Below are 15,066 nucleotides of genomic sequence, written 5' to 3' on the forward strand. Positions count from 1 at the left end.
ATTTCCCATGTAGCTGCAGAGGCAGCTGGGAAGAGAAGCATGAATGCACTTTTTGCTGCTGAGGATTACATGTTCCAAGAATCTCTGACTTGGAGTGAGGATAAAGAGTTTCCTAAACGTGGACACATATAAATGAAAATCTTTGCTTTCTCTGGGTTTCTTTGGAAAAGTAACACAGATGTGCCATCTGTAAAGTGCCTTCATCCCAACACAATAAGCATCTGGTATGTCCATCATTTAAAGACACATGAATAACAATTTTTAAAGCCTGGAAACCTATATTCAGCATAATCCTCCTAACAGGAAAACAAACAAAACAACTTCCTTGCAGAACAAGCAGAAAGGCAATGCAATCAAAGTGCAAACGTTTAGCCTAATCACGAGCTAACTACCCACTAAGTATCTAACTATTTACATTAGAAAAGGTGTTGCTCTTGCAAGTTTTCCCTCCCCACCTGTGACTGGGAGGTAGAAAAGTGGAATGCTGGGGTAGCCTTTCTTTTACATCCCTGGTTGTATGCACAAGGAGGTGCTTTTGTCCCAACGAAAAGACTAAGGGCAGAGGCTTGGGGTATAACACTCCATTATAACACAGAGTGGGGTATGACTCTAGCAGAGATCACAGATAAACTGTTATAAAGGGGATAAACGTTATTGAACATCCTCCTTACTTAGCTCTTCGGTTTTCCGCACTTCCTCCCTCAAGTTGCCAGACGAGACTGAGACACCAACATTTTCAAGCTCTCTACTGCCCTCTAAAGCCTGGAAAGAAAGAACCAAAGGCATTGTTACATCTCAATCCCAAAGTGTCTCTTTATAGAGGTCTACAGTCTATTAAAAACATCGGAAAGAAGGAACTTTTGAATTGTTTTCATAAGCTCTAAGTGATGCTCGAGGCTCCAACTCACAGCGAGCTAAGGGGACTTAAATTTTCAGGACATAGGAACAAACCCCGCTTCTGAAAATGGCATTCAGGTGCCTTGGAAAGTGTTGCTTAAAAATCTCCTGTTATTTACGCTTCATCTGTAAGTCTTCAGCTGTCTAAACAGATTAGCACTTGATCCCCAGAAAAGCAATCTTGGCACATGGACAAGCTATAATATGTCAGTAAAATGGAAATCTACAGGCATTTAAGACACTTGAACACACTCCTCAGCACTGTGGCAGACCCAAGAACATACAACTATGTTTTCATGAGAAATAGAAGGGTTTTTTTTTTTAATAGTTTTCCAAATAAACTTTTAAATTCAAATATTTTAAATTAGAACCAAGCTATTTTTTTGTAAGTAAAACACTCTCAGGCCATGTATGCAAGCAAAATAAATCAATACAGTTCTTTGAATACACCGAATAATTTCACAGATAACAATATACAGCAACGAACCGTGTCCTAAATTTATTCAGGAAACAAAATGTGAATAAAGCAGGAAAGTGATTTGCATTTTAGCATGCATTAAATAGAGTACTCCATGATGATGCATTAGTGGTAAATCAAATAGTACAATCACTTCAACACAAAGGGGTATTTAATCTTCATGAACAAAAATCTATGCAGTAATAAGTCATATTTCTGACTTCAAGTTAGAAATAACAGTTGATAACTGCTTCATATGCTTTTATTCATGGACAAAATGAGCAGTGATAAAAATGGTGCATTTGGAAAAGTACTTCTACTAGTTTAAAAACATAATCTACTAAATTCTGGGTGGGTTTTTTTTTTGCACTTTCTGGATTTCCAAGTCAAACTTCCCAGCTTTAAAGTATTGTGTTTGATTCCTTAGTCATTAAAACTCAAATGTTGCCCATAGGATTTTCATTTTTATTTCAAATCCTATATTAAAAGTAGATTCAAGAAGTAAATCAGTGTAAAGCAGACCTGGAGGCTTGTCAGATTTCCTCTTATTTTCAGGATTCTGTCCAGGGAACTTTTCACTTTGCACTGCAACTCCATGAACCTGCATCAAAAGGTAAAAATCAAACCATTTCCACTAGTCACATCCCCACTTGCTGCTGAAAAACAGTGTTTACAATGTTGCCTTGAGTTTCTTCACATTGTAATAAGGATGGGTATAGATAAGCTGTGAACAGATGGGCTGTACAACCTGACTGTGTCACAGAACACCAAATATAACTTGCCTTTGGGTAGGATTTATACACAGACTGCCAAATACATATATAATTTTAAGGACAGGAGCTCAGGTTCAGCAGTATTAGAGGATTTTGTGAGGATTGTGCCGGAAGACAATGGTAAAAAAGGAATTGAACTCATTTGTTCCTAAGAACAGGAATTCAGTGAAGAGGATGTGCTCCCCAAAGCCATGGTTAATGCCATACAACACTGCTTGTAGCTGTATGAAACACAGGAAGTTAAAACTGAGCCCAACAGAGACAACATTCCCCATTTCCTGGGGTAATGGTTGGACTTGACGGTCTTAAAGGTCTTTTCCAACCTAGTTGATTCTACGACTCTAACACTGCATGATGTAATTTGTTCAGCTTTTTCCTACTGCCTCCGCTTCTAAGCTACAAATATTTTACTACCAGTATAAAGATGGTCAGTTTTCAGAGTTTAATGGGCTTTGCAATAAAAATTAAAGTGATATACAATCAGATTAGATCTACATGGCAGACTTTAACATACGATTAAGGATTTGCACTGAATATGTATTGAAGTCATTCCTACAATGAATGTTTAGGCTTATTTTCTCTTTCAACCATTTAAATATGTAAAGCAAATGGAGATAACAGAGAAATAATCTATTATTTACTGCTTTCTCCTACAGAAGAATCACCCTTATAAGAAACCTCAAATTTAGAAATAGAACTACAGTATGATATATATATGAGTATAGTATGAGAAAAACTTCTCACTGCTGCATCTCAACATGGAAACAGAATGCTATGCACAAAAGAAGATGCTAATGTCGGTGCATTGTACAGTATATTTTCCACCTGTACACTTAAAGTGCATGGAAGTTCACATAAATATTACTGTGTTTATAAATGTGTTTTACTGACATGTCCTTCTGTAACTCTTGCAGTTTCTAAAACCATACTGAATTACTGAATGCACACATTTACATGTCAATGAAGACTATGATTACTCAAATTGTTCTGCAATTCAAGGTTACTATTACTAAGAAATGAGTCTGGATGTGTTGACCAAGGGATTTACTGAATCACAAAACCCCCCAGTTAATCAGTTTACAGCTTTCCACTGTTATAACTGTAAGATTTTAGTTTTTACTATCTAACATGCCATCCAGGACAATCACGTTACACAGAATGATAAAAGAAATAACTTATAATGTAGGAGAGAGGAGATGTGGTATAGCCATGTCAATGCTGAGCTGGAACTAGACTGCCTGGGATAGATGTCAAAGATATATGACAAGATGCCACCAGACGACAAGTTGAAGCATCAAATAAAAAAGCAGGACAACACAACAGGATAAGAAGATCTCAAGAACAAAAATGTAGATTATTGGAGAACGAGAATGAAGACTTTTTAAACCAATTTTCCTAAGAAAAGATCACAAAGGTCTGGTGAATGCAATTCCAGTTGAGTAAAAAGGATGGAAATGGATGGGGGACTATCTGGGATAATACTGTATTAGCAGCAAGAAGTATGATTGTGCTCACTGAGGGAAGAAACTTGCAGATTTTTAGCTGGTCTAAAGCTTAAACTCAAAGTAGCTTTACTGAGCATTTACAACTTGCGTATTAAGAAACTTCATAACTTGCAGGATTTCTGAATGGCAAAGATGAAAGACATCCCTGATACAAATCAACTTACAGAGAGTCAGTTTTCCACTTCTCCCCCAACACAAAACAAATATTTCCTTTATCTAGCTCTTATGGATGGATGCGTTTGTTTTGGTTGAAATGCATAAAACATTTAGCCTGACACTTCCCTGGTGGTGCAGAAAAGTTCAGTTTTCAGCTGAGATTTGGAAATGCTAAAAACAATTACATATGTTTTGCATAACAGAAAAGATCAAGCAATGCTAACAATACTCTTACTTCTAATAACACAGTTTATTGCTTCTCCCTCCTCATATCTAGCACGTTTAGGAAAACAGTTTACTGGACACTTCACCTGAAACACTTTTTTAAGTGCTTTACTAACTGTGGACTGTCCAAAACCCATTAATGTCAAGAAACTTATAGCTTAAAATAAGATTGTGGAAGAAAAGACAAGAATTTTAAAAGATTCTGCAAAGCAAACATGAAGTTTCACCATGAGTATCTGTGGCTAGTTTTTAATCAAAGTGTCCTGCATTCCTGGTCCTTTAACTTTGACAGTTAATGCTTCCAAAAATAAGGTGAAGGAATGTACACTTCCAGAAGTCTGAAAAGACAAAACGTATCTTCCTTTCAGTAGCTGACTTATGACACCTCATTGCATAGTACTGTGAGTGTGGCTCCTGTAATTGGCAGTGTCATATGCCCCACACTTCAGTGAAAGGCAGAACTGGCTGGACAGCTGTATTGCAAACCCTGTGCCTATAACTGCAAGGCTGCCATTCAGTGCCTTCCAATAGCCAATCCTGTGGAATTAAAAGTATTTAAAATAATTGCTATTAATTTAATTCTGTATGAAATATTACTCTTTCATAAGTAAAAATCACAGTATTGCACACTTACACATCCTTCTCTGTTTGAGGCTGCCCTCTTCTGGGTAATCTGCTTGCTGAACCATTCTGCTCCCTTCTATTTCCTAAGGGGTTCACAAGGAAGAAAAAAAAGAAGATGAAAATAAGATATTGAGTATTTAAAGCATTTTAAAAAAGTGTTAGTATGAACCTTGAGTGCTGTACGATCTTTGAGGAAGAGGAGAAGAACCAAAACTCACTCACAAAGCAGGACAGATTCCCTTGTAATGAAACACACTAAGTTCACTATATTTACTCTTTCATAATTTGACCCCTCGTCAGTTCACAGGACATTTATATTTGTGAGAATCTTGGGATTATAGTAATAGTTACTGGAATTTAGGATAATTGTGACAGATAGTTACATGTTCTGCTCAGAAGCTTTTTACCCTATTAACTGCCTAAGTACAGCTTATTAGCACAGAGCATTATCATGAAAATACTGTCCTGACTGAGCAATGAAACCTGTTTTCCTTCAATAAAAAGTGCCTGGCCCCCAACTCCATCTTGTAAACAACTACAAAGAGATGCTGCAAATTATTTCCAGAGGCTCTGACATGCTACACTGACAATATAATATTCTAGCTTGTCCTCTGATGGGGTATGATAAATCATATGCCAGTTGCCATTATTCTGCGTGGCAAGTCATGTTTCTACATTTCAGTGCACTGGTATTTTGAGCAGTTGCAGGTTTCTGGGAGGAAACAGGAATGTATTACCCCAAAAGTCCTTTCCCATGGATTTGATAAAACTTCCTAGGCTCACATGTGGTGTCGGTAAATGGCTAAACTGCCTGGTTTCTACTGAAACTAGTGAGACTGTAACTATTCATGGTATTGTGCTCCACACAAACTATATGGTCACCTTCCAGTGCTTCAAGTGTTTTATCTGTTGAGGCTCCAGCAATACAGAGGTCACATCTGAAGAGAAGGAATGATCTCTGTTTCACTGCAGCTGAAGTTGAAGATACCATATAATGTGGAGTGTTTGTAACTGCCACCTTAAGAATTTCCCCCCTTAACAGTATCTGTCACTTACTCTGTCTTTCATTTTCTACTACAATGTAAAAGCTCCTGGGTTTGGACACAGTTTTGCTCTCCTATGCAATGGATTTCTTTTGAATCTGATAGTCATTAAACACAAAACAGTGAGGTGTATGCATAAATAGGAAGGAGGAGAGGCATAACCATACATTCATTCTTTTTTTTTCTGGTAACAACTTTCCCTTAATAAGGAGAACAATGAGATAACTAGTGCATTTGACAATTAGTGACTTAGAATCATGGAATCCCAGACTGGTTTGCATTGAAGGGACCTTAAAGCTCATCCAGCTCTAGCCCCCTGTCACGGGCAGGGACACCTTCCACTACAGCAGGTTTAAGCCCTGTCCAACCTTGAACACTGCCAGGGATGGGGCAGCCACGGCTTCTCTGGGCACCCTGTGCCAGCGCCTCAGCACCCTCACAGGGAAGAGCTTCTGTCTAAGAGCTCATCTCAATCTCCCTGGACTTGTAGCCATTCAGACTCTGCTCATCTCTCCAACACCCAAGAAAGACCTCCTTTTCTTGTGCCAAAGAGGTTCACAAGGTGTTTAAAATGAGTACTTACCTACTGTCTCTCCAACAGATACATACACATCTTAAAAATGTTTCATATTCAACAGCTGTTATTATAAGGTGAAATTCACCTTTAAGGGAAAGATTTGGAGAAACATCCAACAGGTCTTTACTGTGGCCTTAATACTGATCCTAGAGCAGACCCTCTGCAATTCTCACTTCACTGTAATACATCTCCTTTCTGACATCAGACTTGAAAAGAGAGGCCACACTATGCATTAAACACTGATTTCTTCTTGCTAGATCTAAATTATTACATACAAGTATCAGCACTAAAGGATAAATTAACTTCTAATTTTAATATTTAGTAAAACATTTACAAAGACCTCAGAACGACAAGCTGCTATGAAACTTTAAGCTGTTCCACTACAGTAGCTAAAGGTTAAGACCCCAAAAGATTTCATTTTAACTCTAAGTACTCATAGAACTTGCACTTAAATCAGTCATCAGTTATCAAACAGATACTACTTTCAGACAAATGCTATGGAATAGTGGAACACTGGTTTGATTTGATTAAAAATAGATTGTTTTAAAATAAATCTTAAAAATATATCAACCAATAATGATGAGAAACCAATGACGATTCAATATTCTCTTATTTTAGAATTTTACGTCCTAAATGGGTTGTGAGATTTTGGGTAGTTGGGCAATATATGAATTATCAGGCAGCCCTACAGGACATACATAGGACAACATCATAAAACCCCACTATCTTATAATTGGGTTGGTTCATGTCTTCTCCTAACATAAATGTTACTTTTGAACAATCTTGGCATTCTGTAGGTATTTAGTCTTTTTTAAGGCACTCCTCCACACTGGTATTCAAAAGAAAGCCATATTCATTAGATGAGTAATTCCCATCTGTCTGTCCTCTCAGTGAGATAGATTCATGCTACTTTTTGTACTTCACACAATGCAAAATACATTTTCATAGCTAATGGCATTAATTTGCAATGATTTTCATTCTGTTGTTTCTTACATATTAATAATGGAAAAATAGGATATAGATTACACTCAAGGCCTCACAGATGATATGTGTAATCTATGACACTTAAAAGTGTCTTTTCAGAAGGAGGAAAGAAATTGTGGGTTTACAAGGCCAGCCTGAAACCTGTGATACAAGAGGAAGTCTCATGTACCATCACCTTGTAGCTATATGAACACAAGGAAAAAAAGATGTCTGGTACTACATTACTGAATAATTATCCATCTAAATGTCAGCTATGAGCATGTGCTCAGACTTTTTATAGGCAAAAAGAATGCTCCCCTATGTCCATACCTAATATCACTATGGAAATCCAGTACAGGTTCACCTTTCACATTGACATCCTAATATACAGGTATTTTAGTATAAGACATTTTTCCTTCTTTTTTTTTTCACCTCAGAGATAAGGCATTTAATGTAAATGCAGAGATGCTGAAGAAGTTTTACTACTTGTAGTAGATTTAAATGTTTGTGTATTATCATATGTTGTGTCACCAAAAAGGCATCGACTAAAACAAAAGGAAAAGAGGTTGTTAAAGCAGGGAATTACAAACATGGAGGGATATTCAAGAGAACATCTCTAAAGAGCCACAGCATTTTTAATTTTGTATCTGACTGCTATCACGATATAGAATTTTAAAAGCCTTTTTCAAAGTGTTTAATTGCAGGTGGATTTCCAGCCAGGTTAAGGTATAGTTTCATATTCTGCAGACATCCATAACATGGAAATCTGTATTTATACGTTAAAAAAACATGGGTTTTCTTCAGAACTGCTTTTGTGATGTGCCAACGCTAAGAGCAAGCTTACTGCTGCCAGTGCCTCACACTGGAGTCAGTGGGGACATAGATTGTTCCAATCTGATTCTTCCCTCAGGATACAGGTGATGTTGATTCAGCCAGAAGCAGCAGCTAGGTGTGACATGCAGTCACTTTGCCTGATTCTGAATACTTATTGCTCCATTCTGGGTGAGAACACAGGATGCCACATCATGACAAAACAATTAATTGGAGCATGGTATGAGCTGACCTTTCCAGGACATGACAGATGCCACGACAGGCACTGATTGCACTAAGAACAGCCATCTCTCTGATGTGATGGAGAGCACCTACTGACAACCTTTCTCATGGAAAGGTTTTGTTGTATAGGATGAAGAGATTCATATTTACCAAGAGGAAGGGAAAAAAAAGACATAGGCTCTTCATTCCATCCAGGAAGCACCATCAAATCCTGAGACTGCTAAAGGAGTTAATACATACAAACACAGTATTTCCTTCTTACTGATGAAAGCAGACACCACTGCCTTAGAAATCTGTCCTGGGAATACTTTGAAAATACCTTTCTCTCTATAGAAAGGTACGGTAGATAAATTTACACATCAAAGACATAAGTTCCCAAGAAACTAAGTCAGAATGCTGCTCACCAGAAGAGTTACTTTTCACAGTTAGAAGAAAGTTGGAAAACAGTGGGGTTAGACTGCTACCTAACTTGGTTTAAGCTCCAAGGAGAAAATTCAACACATAACTAGGGATATCTGTGGAAATACACAGTGCTTTAAGCAACTTTGTTGGAGAGGAAAATAACCCTAAAGAGAAACTGCTTATGGTCTTTTAAGAATACGGGGGTCAATAGTTTGAAGGGCTGATTAAATGTCACTAAAGATTTCTGGATCTAAAATAAGTGGGAATGTGGAGATACCCAAAATAAACATCTTTTTAGGAATCAAGGAGCCATTAGTTTTGAGAAGAGAAATTGTTCACAAGACAGGGTGGGCACTGTGGCAAAGGCGCTTTCTGGCAGACAGAGACTTTCTTCCATCCCAACCCAGGAATAAACCAAGCCTTTCATTGCACATGTCAACATAGCTCTCAGAAGGCCACAAAATTAAACACACACCAACCACATATATGTTAAAATTTGTAAAGGCAAAGATGTTCCTTTCAATACAAGGGAGTTGGAACTAGATGTTCTTAAGGTCCTTTCCAACCCTAACTATTCTATGATTGATTCTATGTACCAGGTTTGCATAAGTAATTGAGACATGCCATCACTCACTGAAAGAATAGGTAGAAATTAGGGTAATTGTTCCTCCAAAGGCTTCTTGGAATGTCAATGGTCGACAGAGTCATTTTTGTATTAGGTCCAGGTGCCCAAATCAAAAACAGCACTGGTGGAGGAGAAGAGCTACTCTGGGAAGAACTGGAATCAGCAGAGAGCTTAGTAGGAGAGTTGTGAACATTCTGACTGGCAGCAAGTGCTCAACTGTGTTAAAGCTGTTTGACAGACAGGTAATAAGGACATAAAGCCAGGTCATAATGAAGACTGACAGCACATTAAAGAATTAGGATATAGCTGCTTCTGTTTAGTTTCCTAGAATGACTATGACTTAGGAAAAGTAAAAACCAAAACCAACCCTCTGCACTATAACTATGCAGAGCTATACTGCCACCAAAACACCCCATGCTTCCATGCTTCCTCAAGTACTCTGCTAATTTAATAAGGAAAAGGGAGGTAATGCTCACAAATTGTACTATTTTCAGCTTGAAGGCTTCCAGTAATTTCCATTTTTTTGGCCAGCCACCTCTGACAAAAATTTCCTGATCACATTCCTTTAAAAAATAAAACTTCCTTTTTTTCCTGGAGGAAAACCCCACTTTTTCAGCTCCATCGTAAGAGCATATGGTGTGATAACCAGCGCAAAAATCTGCAGACTTCTAGATAAATTTCAAACAGTGGTTATTCTATCCTGCTCAGAATATTTCTGCTCATCATAATTCACAAATGTTAGTGAGGCCTCAATTACTGCACATAAATTCCAAAATATATGGGGCATAAAAAGCTCTTTAACCCAACAAAAAGGCATAACAAGAAGTGATGGCTCAAAATTAAAGCCAGGCACATTCAAAATCAGACAGGAGAATTTTGTTCCTTTAATAGCAAAGGTAATTGAACAAGGAACTTGCTAAAAAAGGGAAGTGACAGATATTACTATTATTATTATTAAAATGATAATTATTTAAATTATAGTATTTAAATAATTTGAAGTCCTCAAATCAAGATTTCAGCATCTTTCCAGGAGTTGTTTTGCAAGAAATAAAAGCTCTTGGGCTCTGTAAGAGAAAGATGACAAAAAAAGTCTCTTTGTTATTTTATTTCATATTAAAAAGTCACATCAGGTGACCTAATGGTTCATTAACACTTAAAAAGAACACAGTCTATATAGCTATAAAGGCAGGTTAGTCTAAGAAAATATACTTCTTAAGCAGTCATAGTTTGCATCAAAACCTGTGATTGTGTTAGTAAGTGGACATATATCCTGAAGTCAACTGGAAATTTTCTGAGAGCTAATGACATTCAGTGTTATCCTTACTATGAAAATCAAGTGTAAAAAATTACGTAAATGAATGCAAAGTGGAAGAGTTAAACTGAATTTCCCTTCTAGCTTTGATTTGATAAAATCTACATAACTTTCAATATTCATAAACAGAAACTCAGACCTGAGAAATCTTGTATGCATGTATGCACACATCCATGCAAGAATTTACCACCAGAAACCTGGAAGTACATAGACCAGGACTTGCACTGCAAATCTCAACGTAGTTCTCAAAAGAGTAAACATGCACCAGCTGCAAACATCTTTTCTTTTCAGCTCTCCTGAGCATGAGAGTGTCCAGACCTCACCTGTGTGCTACAAACAATGAATTACACTGCCTCGCTAGAGTGAACCAGGACTTTGCATTCAACCAGAACTAAGTGTTCAAGGCCAGGTTGGACGGGGCTTGGAGCAACCTGCTCTAGTGGAAGGTGTCCCTGCCCATGGCAGGGGGTTGGAACTGGAGGAGCTTTAAGGTCCCTTCCAACCCAAACCAGTCTGGGATTCTATGACTTCCTTGCAGTAATTTTGCACCTAGCAACCTCAGAGCATCTCCCATATAATCCGAAGAACAGTCACTGCCAGTAGCATGCACCAGTGACAGCTGTGACTTAGAAAGAAAGCAAACAAATGACGTTGTTAGGATGAACATACCCAACCGGTGGAATTACTGTAATTCTTGAGAAAAATGCAATGCAGGCGTTTGGGTTTGTTTTTTTTTTTGTTGCTGAGGCAGCAATTTCAATACTGATCAACAGAAAGCAGAACTTGTTGCATAACCAAGTTGTTTCATAAACACCCCCAAGATTTACACTGAAAAGATTCAAGCTTTAAAAACCAGCATCAGCTTTTCCAGAAGACATCAAAATTATTTAAGAGGAAAAGGAATTCAAACATACCACATAAGTTACTAAATCAAGTCAATAACAAGGAAAATGTTGCATTAAGAAAGACAAAATGTTAAACTAACCATTTGATAGGTGCTTCTTGAGATTTTGTGCATCATGACTCATAGGAGATGAGAATGGGCTCATTTCACGTGTTCCTGTTGTTGGTGAGTAAGCATTTAGATTTTTCAATTTGGTCTCCAAAGGTGTTGCATCATATCGCTAAATCATAGCAAAAGACAAAGAATCCAGATGAATTTTGGCTAAAGACAAATAAGTACCTATGTCCATCTAAACCTACAACCATTGCAAACTTCCCTTCTGCAAAATAAATACATTGTCACCTCTACCCTTCCTATCAGTAGTTACATATTCGCCCCCAAACTAGACAAAGCCTCTCTGAACACTTACTATCTGCTAATAGATTTTCCTTAGTAATTCCCAACTTTATGTCCTCCCTTTTATGGAAAGTCCATGTTCTAGGTTGTGGTGGGTTGATATTTGCTGGTTGCCAAGTGCCCACTGAGCTGCTATATCACTCCCCATCCTCAGTAACATTAGTTTTACTCAAATAAAAAGCCCTTCAAATACTAACCTACCAATTCTCATATACAAAAGGTATGTGGTTTCCAGATATTTAGTTACTCTGGCATGAACATTTGATTGTTTGGGCTTTTTTTAAGCAGTTAAACCCTGGTATTATTTCTCCTACAGTACCGAGAGTTTAAGACGCATGAACTATAAACAAGTAGTTCTCATTCTGTCTATTTAATACTATTTTAGTTCTATAAAACCATGGTTATTTCTAATGCTGAATTGCAACTCTGAGAAACTAGGATTTTACTGCAAAACTAATATACAGAGGAAAAAAACAAATCCACACTTGGTTTGCATATAAAGGGCTTTAGCTCTAGTAACAACTTGCTTCCAACTAAGTCTAGCAGTTTTAAATAACACCATCAACGACTGTCACAAATGAGACACATGCAGTAACAGAACACATATAGGACTTAAAGGAGGCTCCAATAGTACCAGCAGCATCTTAATGTCATGTTACACTCTTAGAAACCACTGATAAGTGGCTACAGGATTTTCTGGGTAGCTGAATTTGGTGTAACAACCAATGTGCCTACTACCAGACCCACTTTGATGACCTGCTGATCCAACTATTTAACAAAAGTGCTGGCAGGTACTCCATGTAGCAAGCTGCAGAATGACAGCTTTCTAGTCCTGCCCACCTTTTGTTTCAAGGAGATAAAATCTGCAGGCATGTAAACTACTGCTTCCAAACAAAACTAGCCACCTCTGTAGAGAAGAATCCAAGCAGTGAAAAACTGATTTCATAGAATCATAGAATGGTCTGGATCAGACATTCAAAAGCCATCTAGTCCAAACCCCTTGCATTGTATTAGCATCAGTTTACAAAGAATAAAGGGACATTTTGGGCAGCATCATTTTTTCCAGTCCCTTTCAGAATTCTTTCATGGGCTTAAAGATGGGCTGTCCAATGCACTGCAATAGACATTTTTTTATACTGGTTAGTATGTTATTTTCCCTTGGAAACATAGTATAATCAAAACAAATCTCACATTAAAATGGAGTAAGTGATTTCTTCATTGTTACACTCCTGAGGCTTTGAGTTAGAGGAGCAAATTAATTTATCTCTATGTAGTAAGCAAAAAATTGACTAACTCACTTCTCAAATAACCACCCTTTTCTACCAACTTGAGCCTCACTGCATCTGTAAAACTGAGTATCTATCATTTGTCTTCATGTCACTCATAACAGTCCTTCAATTTCCTACAGTATTTCTTCAATCAAAGCTTTATTGTACATGATTATTCTATAATCTCTTTAAGTTCCATTTATTATTCCATTTATTAATGTTAGAAAGTATAATAGGTAAGCATATTACTCTGTTTCAACACCATGAATGAAATAGAAGGTGAGTATCTGGGATTTATATTCATTAAAGAATACACAGTACTTAAGCCAAGTTGGGGGGGGGGGATATCAGTCAACCTTATATTTGCACTCTGGGAACCGACCTATCCACTCCAATTTCAAATTAATAACTCATTTATTCATACTTAATCATATGTTGCCCTGTTTTGCTGGAATAAGACCCTCACACTACCCCTTTTTAAACCAGATGAAACAATGGACACACTAATCTTTGAGTCCAGTAAGGATTCCTCAGCACAGGAATCTCCTGCATGCTCTGGAAAAAAGGATGGTTGGAGACATAATTGAGGGCAAAGGCAGCTGAGCTGGGAGCACGGGACAGCATGGAAAGACAGCTCTGAGAAGGCCTAAACCTCATAGGTTTAAGGTCTCACAAATAACCCCTGGAAACTTTAACTACAGCAGTTTTAGATCTCAAAAGGGCTCTGCAGTACTTTTAAGGTCAAAAAACAGGTTTACCAGGTAACACGTGTGAAAGCCACAAATCATGTCAGGATGTCAGCCAGATCAGATCAGAAAGCTACAGATACAAAGGTGACTTAAAGCCCCTACTGTCCAGCAGGTACACTTTAAATCGTTGCCATGTATCCATTAGAGGCATCATATGAACTAAAAATCATAACATAAACCTACATTACTGAGATTCCAGTAGAAGTTTTTATCATTCAGATGGACTTTTTGCAGCACAAGAATCTGAATGCAAGTAACCATCAAGTAACTATCTTATGAGGAGGGAGCAGAGAAGGAATAGCTTTAGGGAAGGAGAAGAACTCTATGTAATTTCAGCTGGACCACTCATCTACAAAAACATTACTAAAGCCCAAGAAACAGATGCAAAATTACAGTCACAGCTGCATTCTGAGCAGAACAAGTTGGGTAATGGTACACTAAGCTGCTAATTAAATTGCTAATGATTTTTTTTAGTGCCACTGCAGTATTTTGCCACCTTTGTTTAAATTCAAAAGAAAAAGTATCTAGAAAATTTTCAAAATGGCAAATTTCTGTCTTACTAAATACCAGTGAGAGCTCCAAATATGTGCTGCATATAAGCAAATCTCTGCAAAATGACACAGGGATTTATTGGGAGCTCATTTGCTGACCAGCTATTTCTATTTACTTCTCCAAAATTTTCCTTCCTTTAAACACTGTCATCCCCACCAGCTCCTCTGGATTGACGCCTGCAGCAACACCCACTGTTGGTAGGAGCAGATAATAAACTGACATATGTCATGACATGCTGGTACTCGGAGTATACTATAGCTGCATTTACAGAAAATAATAGCAACAGTACAATTTTATTTTTATTGTGATAACTGTGGTGAAATTTATTGCAGTGTTGGTACTTTAGTGTTTCATTCTGCCAGATTAGCTGAGGGAGGTAATTATATCCTTGACATGAAAATGCCTTTAATGTTTTCATTTCAATTTTGCAGTTTATAATATGCAGATTACAGCATGATCATAATTCCATATTGTTCCACGTACAATTACATGGCAGAACATTTGCTTCCAGGATAATGGAGCTAATTTCTAATAAATGATTTCACCAAGGATCTTAACTCGTTCAGCTCTTGGGTAAAGAGTGAT

General features: G+C 37.5%; 1 protein-coding gene across 8 annotated transcripts in view; it reads right to left on the bottom strand.

The window, feature by feature from the left end:
* The window catches only part of ITGB3BP (integrin subunit beta 3 binding protein), a 32,184-nt gene that overhangs the window by 12,581 nt on the left and 4,537 nt on the right, over window positions 1-15,066 (bottom strand). For all 8 annotated transcript variants that reach the window (XR_009746268.1, XR_009746266.1, XR_009746269.1 and 5 more), the window contains exons 3-6: window positions 11,598-11,736; window positions 4,648-4,720; window positions 1,877-1,955; window positions 672-762 (exon numbers count right to left, since the gene is read on the bottom strand). Coding sequence is in view for 4 of the 8 variants with exons in the window: in XM_061469661.1 (XP_061325645.1) it covers window positions 672-762; window positions 1,877-1,955; window positions 4,648-4,720; window positions 11,598-11,736 (382 nt within the window). In the remaining 4 variants the exon portion in view is untranslated. The remainder of the gene's footprint in view (window positions 1-671; window positions 763-1,876; window positions 1,956-4,647; window positions 4,721-11,597; window positions 11,737-15,066) is intronic.

This window comes from Pezoporus flaviventris, unplaced genomic scaffold (assembly GCF_033815535.1).
Source record: "Pezoporus flaviventris isolate CSIRO_AGI_PZ_B2104156 unplaced genomic scaffold, CSIRO_AGI_Pfla_v1 ptg000059l, whole genome shotgun sequence".
In the NCBI taxonomy this organism is placed as follows: domain Eukaryota; kingdom Metazoa; phylum Chordata; class Aves; order Psittaciformes; family Psittacidae; genus Pezoporus; species Pezoporus flaviventris.